This window comes from Sitodiplosis mosellana, unplaced genomic scaffold (assembly GCF_009176505.1).
Source record: "Sitodiplosis mosellana isolate CC-2019 unplaced genomic scaffold, AAFC_SMos_1.0 Smas_scaffold_30, whole genome shotgun sequence".
Taxonomy (NCBI): Eukaryota; Metazoa; Arthropoda; class Insecta; order Diptera; family Cecidomyiidae; genus Sitodiplosis; species Sitodiplosis mosellana.
In genome coordinates, this window is record NW_022595272.1 from 2502282 (window position 1) to 2523801 (window position 21520).

General features: G+C 35.5%; 4 protein-coding genes across 16 annotated transcripts in view; 2 read left to right on the forward strand and 2 right to left on the reverse strand.

The window, feature by feature from the left end:
• The window catches only part of LOC129569363 (uncharacterized), a 33502-nt gene extending 31333 nt beyond the window's left edge, over positions 1-2169 (forward strand). For 3 of the 4 annotated variants that reach the window (XM_055448139.1, XM_055448140.1, XM_055448141.1), the window contains exon 7: positions 187-2169. In XM_055448139.1, coding sequence (XP_055304114.1) covers positions 187-357 — 171 coding nt within the window. In that variant the 3' untranslated portion in view covers positions 358-2169. The remainder of the gene's footprint in view (positions 1-186) is intronic. The other variant, XR_008688026.1, reaches the window with a different exon arrangement.
• A 599-nt stretch (positions 2170-2768) lies between these two features.
• LOC129569354 (complex I assembly factor ACAD9, mitochondrial-like) lies at positions 2769-5329 on the reverse strand. Its single transcript, XM_055448109.1, has 5 exons — positions 4490-5329; positions 4314-4415; positions 3811-4225; positions 3416-3737; positions 2769-3351 (listed from the first exon to the last, which is right to left on the reverse strand). The coding sequence occupies exons 1-5, from the start codon at positions 5136-5138 to the stop codon at positions 2815-2817; spliced, it is 2025 nt and encodes a 674-aa protein (XP_055304084.1). The 5' UTR covers positions 5139-5329; the 3' UTR covers positions 2769-2814.
• Positions 5330-6016: 687 nt separating this feature from the next.
• LOC129569356 (cytoplasmic protein NCK1) lies at positions 6017-12053 on the reverse strand. Of its 10 annotated transcripts, none has more exons than XM_055448111.1 (5): positions 11643-12053; positions 8899-9894; positions 8464-8776; positions 8253-8370; positions 6017-8173 (listed from the first exon to the last, which is right to left on the reverse strand). In XM_055448111.1, exons 2-5 carry the CDS (start codon positions 9834-9836, stop codon positions 8082-8084), a joined length of 1461 nt encoding a protein of 486 aa, XP_055304086.1. In that variant the 5' UTR covers positions 9837-9894; positions 11643-12053; the 3' UTR covers positions 6017-8081. The 10 variants fall into 10 exon arrangements, with proteins under 10 accessions (XP_055304086.1, XP_055304089.1, XP_055304096.1 ...); XM_055448114.1 differs by having other exon boundaries at positions 11785-12032; XM_055448121.1 differs by having other exon boundaries at positions 11547-12032.
• A 601-nt stretch (positions 12054-12654) lies between these two features.
• LOC129569372 (uncharacterized) lies at positions 12655-17371 on the forward strand. Its single transcript, XM_055448152.1, has 4 exons — positions 12655-13007; positions 14392-14651; positions 15939-16372; positions 16444-17371. The coding sequence occupies exons 1-4, from the start codon at positions 12915-12917 to the stop codon at positions 16548-16550; spliced, it is 894 nt and encodes a 297-aa protein (XP_055304127.1). The 5' UTR covers positions 12655-12914; the 3' UTR covers positions 16551-17371.
• The last annotated feature ends 4149 nt before the right edge of the window (positions 17372-21520 follow it).

The following is a 21520-nucleotide window of genomic DNA, read 5'->3' on the forward strand; positions in this document are numbered from 1 at the left end:
GCATCGATTTTTTGTTCGTTCCAACTATTGTACTTGGTTGCTACTTGGCGTTTCTTTCGATGAATATATTTTCGTTGTTGATGGAAAAACGTTTACCGTTCTATATCAATAATTCTGATGTCATGCGTCCGTAGGCAGTGATTTTAATATTAATGTTTTGTTCTTTGTTTCTCTTTCGGTTTTTAGGCGTCACAGAACCAACAAAGCCCAAAAACTGGCAGTGGAAAAGATGCCGATCAAAATGGTGCACAAAATACTCAAGTATCAAATTCAGTTGTGCCGGGTCCACAGTCAGCTAGCCACGTTGTAGTCGAAGATAAAAAGAAGAAAAAGTGTACTTGTTGTGTGATACAATAGACAATTAAACTAAAAACTAAACAAAATGAAAAATCCACTAGATTCAAATGTTCAATGTTCACTATAAACAAACAAACAGAAAAATCCAAACACTAAAACAAAATCACTTATTTTCATAACTCTATGAATTTAATTCAGCTGAATGAAACCAATTTTCACAAGCACACTACAAACTATCGTTTTTTTTTTATATAATTTAGATTTAATAAATCAAATGAAAAAAAAAATCAGCTTTCCAAAAACTTATTCAAGAAAAATTCAAACAAAAAAAAAAATATACAAAAAATCCCTACACAAATTGTTCCAATTTAAAAAGTCAAACTACGACCAACTTTGAACTCTTGATCAACAAAAAAGAAAATATAACCGCGACAAAGCTAAATAAAAATGATAACAAAAAAAAAATGAAACACTTTACTAAAGAAATCTTTATGTGTACGTATTTATACTACATAATTATTATTAACTGTAATGATATGATATGATATGTAAAATTATCGAAATATTATTATATTATTATTATTGTAATATTAGGCTAATTTAAGTGAATGGATGGAAACAGCAGAGATCCAATGCAGCAGCTAAAGAAGAAAAAGAAAGATTAAATAATAGAATGAAGAGTATATTTAAATTGTACTGCAAACAAAGAAAAAAAAACAAAAAAAAAACTATATATTCAATCTAGTTTAAACGTTGCAATGACATGAATGGTTGAAAAGAAAAATGATTTAACAAACAATGAAATATACAGCTAAATTCTTTACACACAAGACACGTAAATACATCAACAGTATGATTAAATAGCAAAAAAACCGTTTCGCATTTTTTTATATTCGTTCGGTAATGTCAATTTTTTGTCGTTGTTGTTGCTCGCAATGCCAAAAATTGCATTCTTGTGTTTTCAACACTTATGACGCGCGCGCGGCACACCCTCAGTATCGCCCGTCCATTTGTTCGTTATGTCAAGTGATAAAATCGATTGCGTGAGCTTAATCGAGAGAAACAGCTTCGACATCTTTTTTTCTACTTTTTGCACACATTGTGATCGGAGTAGCTTTTGCAAGAGCAATCGAAAGTATTTATTGTACGTGACACTTGCGTTGAGAACAAGAAAAACTGTAAAAATTATCTGTAACAATGGGATCCTACTATTCCATCCTTAGTAACGATGCAGATTCAAATGGTCAACACCATTTCTATTTTTATGTATCGGATGAACAGATGGTTAACTGGTTCAGGCTATTCCATGGGGCCGTGCCCTTGAATGAATTAGAGGTAACTTTTTTTTTTGTTATTGTTTTTCAATTCAAATTTGTGCATAGTTTAATTAGCTGCTCAATTTGTCACATTGCAAAAAAAAAACAAAACGAAAAACCAACAAACAGATGAAATCAACGCAAACCGAAACAATTGAAATAACCGAAGTAGAAGATTATCCCGAAGTAGTTGAAGCAAAATACACACAAACCGAGACGTTATTCGATCAATCTCCTCAGAACTATGAAATACAACAATCGGCAGAGAACGAGAAGAAAAAGAAAAAGAAAGGATTTCTCGCATTTTTAAATTCGATAAAGAAACGAAAATGAAACACTGTAATTCTTTTTTGTTAAATGAACGAATTCGTGAAATCTCATCTCGAGATCATATTATAGCAGTACCTATAAACCGATGAAAAAAAAAATCTGTTGTCGCTTTTTAAAATCCATTTTTATCAATTTTATTGGCTTAGACGCAAATCAGAATGTGTTTTTTTTTTGTAAAATCTATCGAGTAGCTTTTGAAATAAAATTGAAAAGGTGTAATTGAAAATCTATTGTTTGCTTCCAAAATCTGAGATCAACAATCAAAATGGAAAGTAGTGAGAATATTTTCGATTCAATGCTGCCTGATGTTACTTATTCCAATTTTCTGGAGGCAATCGTGAATGGTGTAGCCTTTATCACACCATTGGAAAAAGAACCAAAAGGAAAGGGTGCCATTGCTATCAAGCGGAAACAATCTAATAAATCCGTTGAAGTGGAACAATTGACTGACCATGTCGACAAGGATGTTTTTCTTGAAAAATCCACCCAATCCGAGTCGACCAATCACATGTCAGAAGATGAGAGTTCGATTGGATCTTGCTTCGAATCCTTGAACAACATCACCAAATCCAATAAATACGGCAAAATCAAAAGACGCATTGAATCATTAAGAGTAAGTATATAGCTAAAAAGATTGGTCAACCGATTATCAATCAAAATGTCATGATTTTCAGAGCGAATTTGAGGCTTCGAACCACCGTATGGGAGTAATTTTGGAACGAATTGGCTCAGTTACTGAAACAGTGAGAAAACTTTGATTGGAGAATCAGAATATCTCTCTGAAATTGACTTCGAAGTTGAAATCGAAAAAATAAAAAGACAGACTTTTTTTTGCTTAAAACTTGTATCTACATTTATTCATCCTGCTCATTTACACAACAACTTTCTGCACCACCCCGGATTGTAACACTGATGGTATTACTATTGATTGATTTCGATGTCTTCTTAGTGCATTTTCGGTGACTGTTTTGTATAGATCGCCATAGCCATTCCGATTGTGTTTTATTTCTAAGGCCATTTTCAAGATGTTCCGCGAGTATGCTTGAACTAAACATCCAGCTGCTACGGTTTCGTATTTTGAATGACGTAAACCGATGCAATATGCTCTTGAAGATCGCGCTAAGCTGGTAAACATGGCATAGCACTGCATAAGTGCTTCACCTAAATCGTGAATTTCGACAATTCTCTCGTTAATTGAATCACCGTATCGATTCAATAGCATCTCTGACGAAAATTGCACACGCTGTATTGAACTCTCTAACTCGGTCGCTGCTTCCATAAGCGATGGATGCAGATAATCACCCAAAAAGTGCTTCTCTTTCACATCTTCGATCGTAATCATATTGTTCAATCCAAATTTGACCCAAATTGAGTCCTTATAACTATGGGCATTTTTTCCGAAATGATCCTACGGAATGAACGAAACAATTTTGTATATTTTGAATGTGTAAGAATCTCAAAATGTATTTTACCATAGCGTGCTGTAATCCTACTCGACCAGCATAGCTCTTCAACGAGCTGCTAGTTTCGTGGTACTGAAGCTGAATGGCGTTTCGTATGTCTAGATCAATTGGATGCCCTTCAATTGTTACTGGAGTATCGATCAGGTCCATTGCGAATCGAGTGAGATTCCACAGAATGTCTTGCGAATAAGCCTTGGTAACCGCACACTCCAAATCGACCTTTGGATTGTCGTACTGATCTATAATACCTGCATTCAGATAAATCATACTCTCGAGTCCATACACATCACACGCCAATTTGGCTAGGCAATAACGAACGTGTAGTAGATCCCTAAAGACACGAAAACATTATTTGAACATTGATTGATATGGAATGATGGCTAAAGTAATCTGATGATTTTTACCTCAATTTCTGCGAATTGATCTCGGCGCTGATGGAAAAGTTGATCAGTTGTTTCAACATATTCTTTGCCTGGATCAAGTTCAGAGTGGCAGATTGTAGTCTCGAACTGGTAACCAGTTTCTGAGATATTTTACGGTCGTCCAGTCCTTCCGAAAGGATTTGACTCTTGCTCACGTGAACGTTAGAGAAGTTTACAGTGGCGAATGGAACATCATTGCATCCAATCATTTTTTCGCATTGGTCAACAATTGTGATGCCAGAGGACTTTGGATCGAGAACAATCGTGAGATAAGCGTCGAAATATTCATCATCGTCTTCCTCATCCACCTCGAACTCCCTTTTTAATTCGTCTGACTTTTCGGCAACCACTATCAAGAGGTTTACGTGCTGCGAAATTGGTACAAATGATTTGCTGCCTGAAAAAATCAAATGAATTTGAATATTACCCAGTCATTTTCGCTTAAAATTTTTGAAGCGATTTCTATACGTCAACCCAAAAATTACCGTTCAAAACATAGTCACCATCTGGCGTTTGTTCCACTTTGACTGGTTGCGGCTCTGTTTTATTCAAGGGATCATGTAAGCACGTTGCTCCGATTATCTCACCTACATTTTAACATAAGAAATACTCCACAGCTTCAATATAAATGTTGTGAATGCAATAAATTCATCAAACATACCTTTAGCCATGTCCATCAGATATTGATTATGATGACTTAAATTCCCATGGTCAGAAATAGCTTCAACAGCTAATCGATGACCAGCTAAAACGAAGAAACTTTTAATATCGTTCGCCTCACATTCACTGGCCCAATTCATTTCGCTCTTGAAGTAACCCAAACCGCCAAAACGTTGATGCACCGAAGCGGCAAAAAGATTCAGATTTCGAAAATCGCCCAGCATTTGATTGGACACGTCTCGAAATCGTAGATCGACAGGAGTACGAGCACTATCAGCAAAGTAACTATCAATTGGTTGAAGCTTTTCGGTCATAGCATTGAAATCTTTGACCTCCATCACTTGAGGATACGTGAGATGCTCAACGTCAATTTTGCCAATAAAGAAATTTTTGATCAACGGCGGCCGTTGTGGTAATTTCTGTTGGAACTTTGTCACAATGTGAATATTATCTAAATTAATAATCTTTTGGATTTCGTCTTCGGAGAGTGGACGATAGGTTTCGACATCTTTTCGTTCGGCATTCGTATTTTCCGTGTTTTCCGATGATATTTTCGCTGATCGGCAACATGATGAAGAAACTATCGACCTTCGGAGCAAACAAGTCGATTTGTTTTTCACTAAACTGCTTTTGAAATTCATCAAAAACATCGTCGTTTCACAATTTATTTACAATTCTACGTTTGAATGTGTGTTATTTTCCAAACACATTAAACATAACCTCAACACATTGACAGCAAAGTGACAGTGGACTAAAGTCATCAAATCTCCAATGTCAAAGCAAGTCTTGGTTGGCTTTTGCAAATAATGAACTTGAAAATATATTGCCCGGTTAACATGTACATTGCTGTTGATGATTTGGGAAATAATCAAACGATGAATAAACAAAACATTGGTCTTACCGTTTATGACATATAATTGTTTATTTTATTTCCATTCGGTTTCTTTTATTATTTGGATACAATGTTTGTGTGTGTGTGTGTGTGTTTTCAATTTAAAAATCTACGGAAAAATTATATTTATATAACTGAATTGAGCTATAATTATTATATTTCACTTGCTTGCTCAATCATAATCTATGTAAATCGAGTCAACTCTATCGTTTGCAATATAAAATTTCTGTTTATTCAAGCTAAAAAGAGTTGTCTTTTGATGCATCTTCTTTCATATGCTTCATATTGTGTGCGTGGAATTTTTTTCGTTTTGGAAGGGTTAGAATGAGGTGTTTGCATATGTGTTCAACTTGTCTAAGAACATTCATCATTTCGATATTTTCACTTTAGAAAAAAAAAATCGTACGAAAAAATTCATTTAAATCTGGTATCGTCATGTATAAAAAAATTCTATTCACCTCGCAGACACTTCATGGAAAACATCAAATTCCAAATAATACCGAAAATAAAATCGAAACAATTCATCAAAACCAAAAAAAAAAAAATAAATGAAAAGAAAACTGAAAACAAACATTTAACAAATAAAAAAAAGAAGAAATTAAGGAGAGAGAAAAAATGAGAAAAATAACAAAAAAGTTTTTAAATCAAATGTCTTTTGATTAGTACACAAATATATTTACAAAAATCATCGTTTTAGTTTTTAGTGTATCAAAAATGTATAATCTAATTCGTCGTCCCGTTCATCGAAGCCGGATGATCTGTCTGTTCTGTGCAACCACCAACATCATCAATTAAATAAATACATGTGCAATCGCGGGCATGAGAATTTTGTTTGTGTGCCTGTGGGGATCGTGTGTCTCCTGTTCATCCTACTTAAATCGTAATGTGATGGAAAAGCATTTCGGATTGTTCTTTTTTTGTTGTTGTCAGATGGTTTCTCATTCAAGTCTTAATGTTTAATAAATATTAATAATATTACACACACAGAAATTTATGCTATCATATATCTTATGGTCTACAAGTAGCTGTCATTTGACTCATTGCAGCTGTCTTCAGAATAATAATTTGTTTTTGTTTTTTTTTTATGTATTTGGTTCGATTTGCCCGCGAATCATATTTGTCACATGTAAATTCGGCTGTCGTTCGGCAGCCGAAAAAAAAGAACTCGTTCGTCACCTTCTTCCATAGCTTTATGGATAATTTTATATAAAAAAAAACCTGTGGTTATTAACTTGGTTCAGCAATGGCCATATACCTTTTCTTTGTTCTGTTGGATGGCACTTTCAAATTTGAATCATGGAGAGTACGTGTGTGTGTGTGTGTGTGTGTGTGAGGTCGTTGCAGTTAATATAAAATGTCACCTACCGACAAACATTTATATTTTGGTATGATCGTTTTTGCTGTCACTAAATAAATTTACTTCTGGTGTTATTAGATCTTTTTAATCATCTTCATTAAGCTACTTAAATAGAAATCGACTTCTCTTTGCGTCCATCAACAAATGCAAAATGGAAAAAAAACAGAAAAAAACCAGAAGGAAAAACACTCTTGTCTCTTGTAAAAATTTCTATTAAAAGCGGCATTGAGTATATTATTGTTACTTGTTCAGATGAAATTTGCGTGTGAAAAATGGGAATGAAATAGTCTGTTCATTCATATATACGTCAATGATGTGAATGGGTTGTGCGTTTGTGTCGAATTTTGTTTAAGCACACATTTTCAAGTGCGGCAACTAAATTATTATCTATATCGTCTAATGAAAGCCCAGTCCAATGAAATTTGAATGAAAAAAATTTTGAGTCTCAAAATACAGATCTTGTCTACTCATTGCTAATACACTTGTTGAAACCTCTCTCTCTCTCTGTCTCTTTTTCGATTTGCAAAAATAAAGCGATTTTGGAATGCATGTTAAATAGAAAAAAAATGTCCTGAATCAACATTGGTTAGCATCGTGTCGTGTCGTACACCAAATCGATCGATCGCATGATCACGACCAATCTGCAGCAATCTGCGTTAATCGTCTTTTTAAAATGTCGAATAAATTAATCTTTGTTATATTCCTATATTCTAAACAATTTCTTTGCCCAAAACAAATCATTTCTCTGGTTCTCTCTCTCTAATTTACAATTCAAAATAAATAGCCCGAAAATCATATGAATTTTTCTAGTATTTTTTTTTTTTTGTTCCAACGTACGAAGCGATCGATAGTATTTATCGAAATTTGGCTGTGGCCACTAAATGAATCAATATCAATTGCATAATTTTTTGTTTTTTCTTTGTTTAATGATTGAGTGCGTATTATAAAATATGTATTGTTTCTTTATCGCTTCTCTCAATTCATTTTCGAAAATGGCAATGTCATTTTCATTTTTTCTAATCGTTTTGTGAAAAATATGGAAATACTAGAAAAAATGTTCAAAATGATTCTGTCTTTATTTGTGGCTTCGTACAAACATCCATAAATGGCGCGGATGATTCGTTACGAAATCACATTGATCCGATATTAATTGGAGTAATTAGTTTGTTTTACTTGAATAATGATTTATGCAATATCGCTATTCAGCTGCATTAATTCATGATAATGTTTACTTATTTTCCTGCTCTTTTCTTTTCTCTGGCTACGAAATACATAATTCAGATTTCATCTTCTCATTCGCTCTCTCTCTCTCTCTGTGCGTCGGTTTATCTCTTACACTTAGCTTTAAGTACCATTCGCTTTGGGTAGTGATCGAACTAAATACAATTTTTCGCCCTGTTTGTTCGTATAAATTGGCGCTCTTTGGTAATGATCAACTGTAAAAGACAACAAATGGTGATTTAGTTTGATTTATTCTATGGAAGTAGAGTAAATTTGTGTCAAAAAAATACGTACCCAGTTGATCTAAACTGTGGAATTTCCGTTGTCCAATGCAATACATGCCGTTTTCAACGTGAACTCGGAAATGTTTGTTGCGACCAGGCGCTTTCAATGACACCGAAAAGTCACCCATCTGAAAAGAAAGAACCGTTATAGTCGGTACAGAAATGATCGTATCAACAAAATTTCGTGTGATTGGTTAAACAAAACCAAACAAAAAACCTACATTCGTTTCACTGTCTCTGATAAGAAAATCACCGTCGTGTCCGTGTGAATTGAGTACGGTATCGCATTGGCTGCGAGTGATGGCACCGTAGTACCATGATTTGCCAGCCAAATTTGGACGTTCCATTTGATTGTTGGCATTGTTCAATGGGGGAGGTGAAATGGAATTGTTCATCGTATCGTTGCGACGGTCCATGGAATCGTTGGTAGTTGGTGGGCATCCTCGATATGATTGCGATAAATACTCGGACAATTCTTGTAAATAGTTACGTGGTACTAATCCTATTTGGCCATTATTATTACGAGCTTTATACCTACGGAAATGAATAATCACAATAAATTTACATGTAAACAACCATCGCCGTAGACACAAACAATCTAAAACTAAACATATGGATCCGGATAGGAAAGTGTCAAAATAAATGTAATTGCTTACCATTCTGGATCGGAAGCCGGTCTGTCTACGATTTCGAGGCGATCGCCCTTATCAAACGTTAATTCCTGATCGTTATTTGAGTTGAACGAGTACAGTGCAACGACGATGTCCAGCACATTTTCGGCCATGGCATAAGTGTGTATTTGTTCGTCATTGTTATCGCATTCTTCGGTTGTGTAATTGCTGGGGAACCAACCGACAGCGTTCCCGCTTTGGCCTCGCCACCAGCCGTCATTCGATTTTTCGAGAATCAAAATCCGGGTGCCTTTTGCCAATGCCAACTCGTCCGGTTGCTGTGCCTGATAATTGTATTTTACGATAGCTGTTCCGATCGCCTCTGACGGATCGGGCGGTAAACGGCGTTGCATGGTTGGACTGTCGACGGTACGTGATGGCGAACAATTCGGTAGTGTCTTTGAGCCCGAACCTTTTTTCACCTTTTTCTTGATGCTGTCGAACAGTGACGGTTTCTCTCGTTTCACATAATTGCTCGGCACGTAACCGGATTGATTTCGACTATTCTGCACACGCCACCAATGCTTTGAATCATCCAGTAGCATGTAGCGTTCATTTTTTCTCAAATCCAACTCTTGATTTCCCTGCGCCGCATAATCATACTTTGCCACCACATAGACGATGTCATCTTGAGTTTTGCCCTGTTTCATACTGCCGGCCATTTGTACGGATTTAAATGGCGAACGATTTGTCGGTGTATCACAATGAAATTTTACGCTTCGTCTTGAGTTCAGTGAGTCACTGGAAACAAATTTGGCAAGGTTTTTTGTCCTTGATGGGCTTGATGCCTGAGTGTGTTGAAAACCACAACGGTGAATCGCTACTTCAACTAATTGCTGCTGTCGTTGTTGCTGTTGCTGTTGTTGTTGTTGTTGTGCTTGCGAGGAAATGGGAATATCTTGTGCACAACTTCTTTCAAACATAATCCCACTGAACAAATACACTAAAACCGCTTCGTTTGCTCAATCGATCTGAGCATTTCTGTAAAGGTGAAATAGAAAAAGAGACACACATAGAGACAGAGCAAACACAAAAAAAAAACACGATTAGAAATTATATTGAAGGCAAACAATCCAATTTAATCTGTTGGAAAACTGTGTATACGCTTTTTTTTCTTCGCCGACATTAGATGTAATTATAATTGTACACACTGGAAGCGAAATTGATTTTTCTAAAAAAACCAATTTAAAGCTTATCCATAACAATAAATTAACTTTGAATGCGAATATCTGACCAAGAAGCGGAGAAACATCCACGAAACATTCCAAGTATTTCTCACTCTGTGTAACCTTGCTACTAACTTTCATTTGGTGTTCATGCACACAGCACCGAAGAAAAGAAAAACGATAAGAAATAAAGAGACACACACACTCAACAGACAACACACTGCGAATGGCACAACAAGAGGAAGAAAAACAAAAGAAATCTCTCGTTGCATGCGGTAATTTTGCAATCAATCCGTTGATATGTTTGGGTGTTGGATGCGCGTATGTTCTTGTTTAACTGTCGTTGTCGTGCGTTTCAATTCAAACCATGAGCTTGTATAATGATATAGGCCAAAGATCGACGGTGTATATGGTAACGTAACATTTCATCATTTATTTTGTCAGATTCATTGATGCTGAAGCTGCTACTGCCGTTACTGTTGCTGCGATGGCGGCGGCGGCGGCGGCGGCGGCGACGGTTCGTTGTCTATACACAATGGCATATTCTCTCTAGCGAACTAGCTCTCTCCCTCTCAACCCACTGAATGATCATCGTACATCAAATAGAAATGCTCACATAAATGCGATTTATGGACGTGAGAAAAACATAACGCAAGCGGCACCACATTAATTCCGAACTCGACACAACAAACATATCACATCACCGTCATCATTTTTCTCATCTATTTAATGAGAAGGAATATGCTAAAAATATCCGTTTTGGCGTTTACGGTGTGACTGTCAACGTACACAGAAATTGAAACAGCACTAACAGCAGTAAGCAAATCGCATGGACTTGTCGCATTCGAAACACACTCGTTTCGCTGTAAATTGTTGCTTGATTGATAGTCGTTTTGATTTTTGAATGTGTTCAACATGTATAACCGGCGCTAGAATTTTATGTGAATCGAGACGCCCCGCTATTTTCAATCATTTCCGAGATCAAAAATGCGTCAAAACATTGAACTTTCGAAACATTGATTATTGCAATTAATTGCTGTGCTCACTGAGACACACAGATATAGAACGGAACAGACGGAACATTTACGTTGGTATTGTGCACATGAAAAATTTCACCAGAAGGATATTGCACTCGAAATAATCGCAGAATCATATTATTATTTTAGCCCATCCACACACAAATGCACTCTTGTTAACCAATACAACGACACACACACACATGCACATACACATACACACGTCCATCAAACGAATTTCAATTCTTCCTTTCTTTCATTCGTTTGTTTGTTGAAGAATGGACTGAAATCATCACATCTATTCTAGTTTCGACTGAATCGGTGTGTTGTTCTAATTCAATCGCAGAACTAGAACTGCACATCGAATGGATTGAAGTGAGATAGAATGAACTGGAAAATACCGCACATACAAACGAAATCCGCCCCAGCCCTTAAGTATTTTGTCACTCACACACACAATTACATGCACACGCAATCGATTCACTTGGCTCGTATTACCACCGAAACTGTCGTCACACAAATGCGATTCACGATTGCATATACGTACTTTTTTTTTCTCTCTCTCTCTCTCTTGTTTTCTGCTTATAGTCGATATATACGTGTATAGGGAATCACCAATGTGTTACGACACACAATCTTTTCACCACCGACAACTTTTTTTTTCTCACTTCTTTTTTTTTCTAACTCACTATTATTAAATAATGCTAATTCAATTGATTGCAGTTTTCTAGTTGTTTTTTTTTTCTCTCGGCTTGTATTTGCTTAGTCGACTTTCTTGTCTTCCTCGTTAGGTTTGCGAGTTGAGAAATCGAATATGTATATGCAAACAAATGCTCTTTCTTTTTATTTATTGTATGCGAACAGACCGACTGTTGTCTAGCGTGCGAAAGAGAAATACACAATGAATGGAATTGAAGCGAACGACTTTGCGGTCTCTGCCAAGCAGTAAATGACAGGGCAACCAACAGTACGACAACGAATTTTCCGACATGTGTCATTCGCATAGAAATCACTCACAGCATTTTTTTACTCATACCCGCGAAATTTGTTTTTGAAGTGTGGACAGAGGTTGGTTTTTGGCTTTGGTGATCGCATTAAATCATATTTTAAAGTCATGAACCGATTTTAACATGACAAACACGGCATTATCTTCCAGTTGCATGTGAAATTCTGCTGTATATTACAAATACGACGATAAATTTGCACAATCTCATCAAGTGAAATGAGCAATGGGTGCGTTTAATGGAAATGGAAGTGAACTTTGGTTTCAACATTACAATTTTATCTGCAGCTCAAACGATTTCTTTGAGGATAAATATTATTTAAGTCCATGCGGTTGAGATAAGAATTAAAAATCGTGTCGATTTTATCAAAAACCACAAAAAAATGAATCATTCTGTTCGAATCAGCTGTGCTAATGAGCAAAACCATATGCCATATAAACAAATGCTCTGTATGTAAGCAACAGCACTCACTCACTTACTCACTCATTACGGTAGAATAGCTGGTGCTTCTCTGACACTGCGTATGTACGAAGTATCGTTATCACTGTGTGCTGTTTCAATGTGTAAACGGCAAAGATAAATGTTATTGAGTAAAAGAGAGACAGAGTATGTGTATTGTATATAGCCATGTATTCGTTGAACAGCACAAATTTCATAACAAAAGAGAATAGAAGAGAGAACGACGGAAAAAATCGAAACTGTAGTCATATCGTTAGTAAATTGTGTGAAGTGAACATCGTTCTTGGCAACGTCATTGGAATAAAGTAAAACGATTTTGTGTTTGATAGAGAAGAAATAGCAGAAAGTTGTTGAAAATGACGATTTTAACCAAACCGAGTACGGTTGCTAAGCCAATACCAAAGGCTTTAAACGCAGAAAGCGTGGAAAATGGAGCAATTACTGAACAGGTACATTTTTTTCGATAAGTTTTTTTTTTGCACTCTCTTTCTCTCTCTCCACCACATCAAATATGACAAACAGCAACGCATTTACTTCATGCCTTGCTATCAATGTTACAAAATGTTGGTCCAGTTTTTTTTTTCTCTTCGAAATTTTAACATTTACAAAGCAACAAAAAATCGATATTCAATTTTTATTGTGTCAGCAGAAATTCTTTTTTTTTCGTCATATTTTCGAATGGCATCACAATTGACTGGTAAATTGCATATCAGACAATTTTTACATTAGCATTCCGTGCTCTGCTGCAAAAAGTGTGGCGTGTGTTTTGACGCTCACACACGATGCCATAGTTTGGATATGTACGGAACCGTTTGAACAATGACTGAAATTATGACAATCGCCTTTATTTTACTCAAGGGAATATCGCATTACAATAGCTCGCTCAAATATTAGTTTACCAAAAACAATTAGGCGACATTTGGGGCACAACAAATATCTAAACACACATCAGAATATTTTGAATTGTTCCATCACACATTTTATTTTTAATTGGCATGTGTTCTTTTCTGACTTGACAACGTTAAAAAATGGACAAAAACATTGTTGATAGGTTTAATTTTTTGCGATTTACATTTTCCGTGAAAGAGAATCAATCGCGTTACCGCTCCAAATTAATAACAAAGCAAGTAATTTTCCTTGCAATGAAAAGTTTAAATTTAAATTTTATCTCGAGCTGTTGCATTTCCAACAAATTTGTTTTAATTCAAGACGGTTCGTGTGTGACTCATGTAAATCACGTCGAATTGTATATAATTTACTCGCTTGAATTACATTCAAAACACAAACACTGCTTGTTATCGCATTCTCTTATCGTAATGAAAATAAAAAAAAACACCAGTCGAGGAGGAAACAAAAATTTTAATCAAGAATATTCTCCAGTTTAATTATGCTGTTTTGAATTTTCTGAAATAGGCAAACAAACGATAAAAAATGATAAACACAGTCAATTGTATGCGGGACAGATATTTGTATCAAAGTCTATCTTTTTTATTTCTCTATCAGCCATGATTCGGTATAAGAGCAATTGAAATGTTTATTCAATTGAGGTGGCATCTGAATTCTACTGCTTCGAATGAGCTTCGCATTGAATGCTCATTTTTCAATAAGAAGCGATACTTTACTCATATGCATACATTATGCCTATCTGTATCAATATATCGATCGATTCGGTACATAAAACTTTGTTACGTACTTCAACAAACTGAACTTCTGGCTGCTTGACACGAATAGCAATGTTATCACATTGAGATTGCGTCCTACTGAAAAGTCACATGCACATGGAACTGATAGTAATGAATTGATGCAATGTTTTTTTTTTTTATTTATCAACAGGATGAAAACGGCAACAATGACAAATTGTTCCTTTTGCGTGAACGCACACGAAAATTCACGGGCTCAACATTGCTACTGATCCTTGCCACATTGTGTCTCGCATGCATGGGCATTTTAATCGGATTGGTTGTCTATCGCCGTGTACAATTACAGCGAATGCATTTCCATGGAATGTGCAATCTCCCCTATGATGGTAACTTTGACGACAATAAAGATGTACTCAATGCATTGAACCAGCAATTCCAAGAATTGGAAAATTAGTAAGTTTATTATTTAGATCATTTGTTCTATCAGTAGGCGTTTTTATCTTATTTTCTTAGTTATTCGACGAATTTGAAATGACGTTTTTATCAACGAAGAACCTTTGAACCAAATACGATTTTTGATTGACATGATTTCTTTGAAAAAAAAAAAAACACACATTGATAACTGTTTTTGTGTGGATACATTTTGACATTCAAAGCGCATATTTTGCGTTATCAAAATGCGGACACGCTTAAGCGCTTGCACGATTTGATAAGTTTATATTGCTTGGAATAGTGGATTTTATACCAAAGTGTGACTATTCATGTCTATTGCCTCTATATAATTGAACCGCTGAGAATATATCACAGGCGAATCACGTCTAACGTACGCAAAAAAGGCACTTCGAAATGTTAGTATATGAGATTTTTCCATCTATGATTGCAACAATAATGTAACTCTCTTTAGTGCAGTGGATTCAAGTTCACTCTTTTCCAATGAATAGAATCGAATTCCACTTTTGCAAAGCATTTCATCACAAGGCCTGTTTTTATTATTCTCAGCTGTTTAATTATGCTGTCGAGTTCAACTCAATTTGTTTTATTCAATGTGTCCAAAACGCATAAATACGGCATCGCATAAGGCAGTTATCGCATAAATATCGTGCGATAATTTTCTGCTTGCGTTGCCGCAGTATACGATATTTCAATAGCCATCTTACGACGCACGTTCGAATTGCTTTACACATATAACGAAGCGAACGCAAGCGAGCGTCGCAAGATGACGGTCATTGAAATATCGTATACTGCGGCAACGCAAGCAGAAAATTATCGCGCGATATTTATGCGATAACTGCCTTATGCGATGCCGTATTCATGCGTTTTGGACACATTGGTTTTATTATCATAATGTGTTTTGCCCTTTGAACTTTCGATTTAACTAGGCTAATTTGACAATAGCGTACTATAGACATCAGAAATGATTTTACTCGTTTGTACCACAAGATGATTGAGCCAATAAAAAAGCAAAAACGATTTCTTCGGAAATGCGTCGATCTCCTACAATCTTATCTCTGTTCAACAACAAAATAAATCGTGTTAGTTCAGAGAAAGTTTTCAAATGGAATTGTAGTCATTTTCGTTATCAGTTGATGTTATGGCATTGAATGCAATTCCGCGGCAATACAATAAGTTTGTGACTTGTTATTATGACTGGCACAATGAACTCGCACAAATGAATGTTGTCGATTTGAAACTTCACGTAATGATATAATTCATTAATTATAATCCTGTATCACATTTCAGTAATTCTGCTGAACGGCTCCAGAGTCTGTTTGATGACCAAAATGGTTTTGATCGTGATTTTTTCCGCGAGGAGTTTGACTTGGACCTTACCGATGAAAATTCCTATGCTAAAATCAATGTGCCCGATTTCCGTGATGGCCGCGTCGGTCGATTCCTGCACGATTTCAAGGGCAACCAAACGGCAATCATCGATGAAAGTACCAAACGATGCTTCGTGATGCCATTAGATCGTGAATCCATTTTGCCGCCAAAATCCTTGGCCGATGTCATTATGAAGATGTACATGGGCTACTACGACATCAATACCACATCGATTCGGAAGAATATGCGCGTTGTAACACCAGCTCTAACCGATTTGTCATCAATTTCGCAGAACATCCAAAATGCATGCGATGGAATGGACATCTATCAGCTCGAGAAATATGTTGGTGGAAGTGAGTAGCATCCAAAAATAGTTTTTTTTCAATCATTCACTAAATGCATACAATTTAATGCCAATTTGCAGTGGTCAAGCGCAGTGTGGACTTATCGAGCGATGGAAAGTATGCCGAATTCTCTGGAAACTTCATCAAATACAACATCATGAATATCGACGCATTGAGTCGCAAATAGGAGATTGATTCCTTTTAAAAAAATTTGCTTCAAAGCAGATTTATTTCATTTTTTTTTAGCAGTGACATTTAATTGAAACTGATTACTATAAAAAGATATTTGGTACAGTTTGATAGAGCGTTAAATTCGAATGAATTTTTTTTTAAGAAATTGAATTTGTAGTAATGTTTCTATCGTTTGATTATTATCGTATTTTTCTCCATTGTAAAGCAGGTAGATTTAAATATTAGTATTTGTGCACACAATTATCTCACTCACTATACAGACAGATGGATCGATGAACAGCAAATGAGTATTGCTTAAGCAAAGGCTATATCCGATTACGAATACAATTAAGTGATTGATATATTACGTACAATATTAAATGTCATTCAAAGAAAACTAAACAATAAGTTATCTAGACAGGGACACAATTTGTTTGTTGGTTTAAATTTTGAAATAGTTTTCGTTTAGACTCAAGTAATATCTCTTAACTTTTCAAGAAAACTATCAACAATTACATTCCTCGAATTATTTATATTGAATTTGGCTCAAAATTACTTTGTCGCTCTTGCTAAACTAGATTCATTTTCAAGTCTTTGGTGAATTTACCCAAATTGTGAATCACAATTTGTGATGCAACCTTGCAAAATGTGTGCATTTAAAGTCAATAAGAATTTCGTTCAGTATCCATCGTACAATTGAAAATAGCGGCAAATTTACAACAAAAACAATTAAAACGACACAAACAATATCTACTATGCTATGTAAAATAAAACTGTATCTCATGGTCAGTCAAACTATATTTTGTAAACCAAATAATAAAAACTCAACCAAAGAAACACGCATTTGTTTTCATTTTGGCTTTAAATATGAACTCACATTTCTTAGAAAGATAATGTGCGACGAAGAATACATGACTTTCTTTAGACAATTTATTATTTCATCGGAATCTTTGTTGAACGAATTGGTTGTTTCCAAAAGAAAGTAAACACCATTCACTGTGAATGTATGTGCGAATTCGTTGTGATGACGTAATGAACCGATTGCGATTTCTATTACCCAAAACACCCTCAACACACACTCGCATACAGAATGTTCGTATAGATTTAAGCTTCATTCGTCATCAGAGCAAACTTCGTTGCGATATTCAATATTTGAACTCATTTGTATGTATCCAGGGGCATTTATCTCTGAACAGATTCGTATGAGTCTCAAGAGACTTGAATCATTTTGCATTACATTGCACGTTATACTGCGTCAAAGATTCGTGACGAATCTCTACGACTCGCGCGAATCGCAGTACACTATACAGATCGCTATGGTGTTTACATTACAGAGACTCGTAGAGAGTCGAATCAGTGTCCCTTTAAATTTGACAAACGTTTTAACACTTCCATTACAATGGCACCGCTCACACAAGTTGAACAAATTATTGGAGAACGTTTACCGATCGGTATAGAAAAAATTATTGAGCACGCGGGATTTGATACTAAAAGCAGTTTGGCATTATTAGATGAAAATAAAATAAAAGAAATTGAAAATCACGTGAACGAAAATTAAATTTCTTTTGACGGGAACTGTATATGAAAATATCGTGCAACAAGATCTTAATTTCAAATTTAAACCGAGACACAAAGCATTGCTTTTGGAATTGTCAAAAAAACCATTTCATCACAAGCAAAATAACGTAAAATAGAAAGTGACTTGGAAAACAGTGAGCCAAAAATTATTGTTGCTAAAGACATAAATACAGATGAATTGAGAACTATTCAATTGAGTCAGCAAGAACTCTTCCTTAGGTTTTTCAGTTTTTTTTTCTCTCAATTTTTCAATTTGCTCTGGCAACTGCAGCAGGAAAATTTTATGGCCTGGTTTGAACTTGAAAGGAATTACGTTTTCATACGAATTATTTTTCACAATTTCCCTGTCGTCGTTCACATGTCTCTCGATATCGGCAACAACATCAGCATCGATAGCTTGCAAAGACGATTCAGTGTCAAATGCACATTCTTGCAAAATATGTTTTATGCAGAGATTGCATATTTGCTGCTGAGTAGGCCTGAGCTGAGCTGAATTTGCTAACTCAGGCGCCTGAAGCGATATTTTAGCGCACTTACGGTGCAAAATTGTTGTGGATCGCTGGTATCCACCCAAATATAATTGATAAACAGCGTGGATTCCAGCGACCCAACAATTTTGCACCGTAAGTGCGCTAAAATACCGCTTCAGGCGTCTGAATTAGCAAATTCAGCTCAGCTCAGGCCTACTCAGCAGCAAATATGCAATCTCTGGTTTTATGTCAGGTGAAATTATATCATTCAGCACATTTTCAACTTCTGAAAACAACTTTAGCGATGCCTAAAAATCACAAACCTAATTAAAATCGAACTATATTTAATGAGATAAAATTTATCATTTATTCATACTATTATCAATTTATATTTTATTCAGTGTTATGTGAAAAAGCAACTAACACTTGGTAAACAATGGCATAACCGTCAAACTGACGCCACGAATCTGTTGTGCGAGCGATTCGTAAAAGATTCGTACGAATCTTTGAGATTTGCAGTGATTCGAATCAGTTTACATTTGAGCGTGTGTAAAAATTCAAAAGATTCGTGAGAGATAAATGCCCCTGGGTATGTATGATGAACTTGAGAATGTTTCTATGAACTCAGATTTAAATGCCATTAACAATTTAGATGATTTTGTTTCAATGAAAAATAGCACGGAATTTTATTTCGACGAAATTCTAGGCTCACATGATTTTGTTTATATCCACATAAATTTGAATCCAATTCAAATTAATCTTTTTTCATATTTATCTTCTGAAATGAGCCATCCAAAGTGTATTTAACGCCATCTGAAGTCATATGTAAATTAATCAATTATTACTGTGTGCCAAACCATTGACATTGACGCAACATTTGTTATCAAACGGATTTTCGTGTTGGTTGTTTGCGGGAGAACAAAATTTTGGCAATTTCGCATAAAACTTCATTGTTTCAACGAAAATAGACTGATAGTAAAGTAAAAAACTTGAGAATGCCATTCATTTGGAATAATTTTGAATGTGAATTTTTGGACGATGAAGAACCGTACGAACAAGAACAGTTCGTTGTAGTTGAAAAACTAAACGTTGAGCCAAGCGAATACTACAAACGCTTTATGGTGTGTATTGAAAATGATTGAATCACAATCATCTGTGTGCAATCAATGCTTGTATGGAACGTCATACAAGTTGATCGTGGTGGCATCAATATCATAACTAAGCAACAGATCATGGAAATTAGATGAAATAGGTCGATTCTGATAGGAAATGAGCCCATTCAATTGCTCGAATCGAGAAATCCGTTTGGCCATATATTTGAATGTCGTTGGGGAGTATGGAACATCATGCAAGCAGACATTCCGTATGGCATTGGAACAAACCTTCGTCGAGCATCGATTGAAATTGATTTGGATACTTACGGAGATGATGCATTTCAATTTTTACCACCGATTTTACGCCATTTGGAACATCTGAAAGTCATAGTAGGAGGCGATGGAACTGCAATCGATTTTCAAGAAATGTGCCCGAACTTAGTTGATTTTGAATTGATTGGTCATTGACGATTAGCGAAAAACCGTGGGAACGGCTACATCGTTTCGTTATTGACAAAAGTCATACAAATGGGGGAACGATTTTGCGATCATATTTTAAATGGAATCCGCAGCTCACATGCGTGGAGTTTGTGTTACCCGAAGGATCGTCCTCCGTTTTTTCTGCACTAGCAAACTTACGTTTGCTTGAAAAACTCGTTATAGACTGTGATGGAATAAAGCACATACGAGGTAAGCACATCGCTCTCCTTAAAGATCTGCAACATCTTACGGAACTGAAGTTGCGGTATTTGAACGTAAACAATCTGAAGGGTGTTTTCGACTCTTTGACAACATTCATTGGCCTACGCAAATTGAAACTGTCTTGCTGTGAACCTTATCAATCAATCGGTGACAATGAACACATCTATGAGCGGTCTTGGGTCAAATTGGGTAAACTACCGAATTTGGAATTTTTCAGTTCGAAGCAGTTTAAAATAACCAAACCAAATCTGCTTAAATTCGTTCGATTCGCGAAGCGATTGAAAACTCACAAGCTAGAATTTCGTTTGAAACGTTACGAATTGAAATTAAAATTAGTTGATGTATCGGAATGTGGAGCACCCAGCGGCTCTCACCTATCAATGCTGGATTCATCTGAGTTTAAGCAATTGAAGGTGTTCGGAAATGATTTATCATGGTAAGGTATGTGCTCCCAAGAGCTTAAAATTAAATTGGACTCAAAACTAGCTGATTCCATTTTTCAGATCAAAAAAATGTTAGAATCTAATGGTCGATAGAGCCGTACTCAAAATGGCTGTTTTTGACCTATTTTTCAACATAATTATTGATATAAAACCAATAGGTTATTCAAATAGAATCTGGTGACATATCATTTTTAGGGTTTTTTGGGACGCTGTATACGAATCCGTTGTCAAAAATTAGCTAATGTTGCTTTTAAAAAAAGTTTTAGTACAAAAACATGGTTTTTTTTTAAACAAATTCAGCCATATAGCAAAAACACATGGTTCCAAGTGTATTTTTAACACCAAATTTGAACTCAGCGCCTCATAATTACCTTAAGACTGACTATGCTGATGACGAAAATCGAATAATCTCAGAACTAAAATTTTCTAGTAGTGTTCACGTATCGAAAAAAATCACATTTTCCCACGTATTTTTACACCAAAAGTAAATTTTTGTTCAAAGCAGCCATTTTTATGGTTTTTTAGGCCGCAGAATTCGAATCCATCCAAAAAGAAATAACAAAATTTTCAGTGGATATTTTTGAATTGAAACATTTTTTCAACTTGATCCATTATTTCGAAGAGAGTTGTGATTATGTCGATCGTTCACTTGGGAAACTTCAACCTAGGCAGTTTTTCCGTTCATGGAATCGTTTATTT

Excerpts from the sequence above, each read along its gene's own strand:
- LOC129569372 (XM_055448152.1), top strand. The coding sequence starts at position 12,915 with ATGACGATTTTAACCAAACCGAGTACGGTTGCTAAGCCAATACCAAAG. Across the intron at positions 14,652-15,938 it reads TTCCAAGAATTGGAAAATTA|TAATTCTGCTGAACGGCTCC; the intron begins GTAAGTTTATTA and ends ATCACATTTCAG. Across the intron at positions 16,373-16,443 it reads CGAGAAATATGTTGGTGGAA|TGGTCAAGCGCAGTGTGGAC; the intron begins GTGAGTAGCATC and ends GCCAATTTGCAG.
- LOC129569356 (XM_055448111.1), bottom strand. The coding sequence starts at position 9,836 with ATGTTTGAAAGAAGTTGTGCACAAGATATTCCCATTTCCTCGCAAGCA. Across the intron at positions 8,371-8,463 it reads TCAGAGACAGTGAAACGAAT|ATGGGTGACTTTTCGGTGTC; the intron begins GTAGGTTTTTTG and ends CTTTCTTTTCAG. Across the intron at positions 8,174-8,252 it reads CCACAGTTTAGATCAACTGG|TTGATCATTACCAAAGAGCG; the intron begins GTACGTATTTTT and ends TGTCTTTTACAG.
- LOC129569354 (XM_055448109.1), bottom strand. The coding sequence starts at position 5,138 with ATGTTTTTGATGAATTTCAAAAGCAGTTTAGTGAAAAACAAATCGACT. Across the intron at positions 4,416-4,489 it reads TCTGATGGACATGGCTAAAG|GTGAGATAATCGGAGCAACG; the intron begins GTATGTTTGATG and ends GTTAAAATGTAG. Across the intron at positions 4,226-4,313 it reads TGGTGACTATGTTTTGAACG|GCAGCAAATCATTTGTACCA; the intron begins GTAATTTTTGGG and ends TGATTTTTTCAG.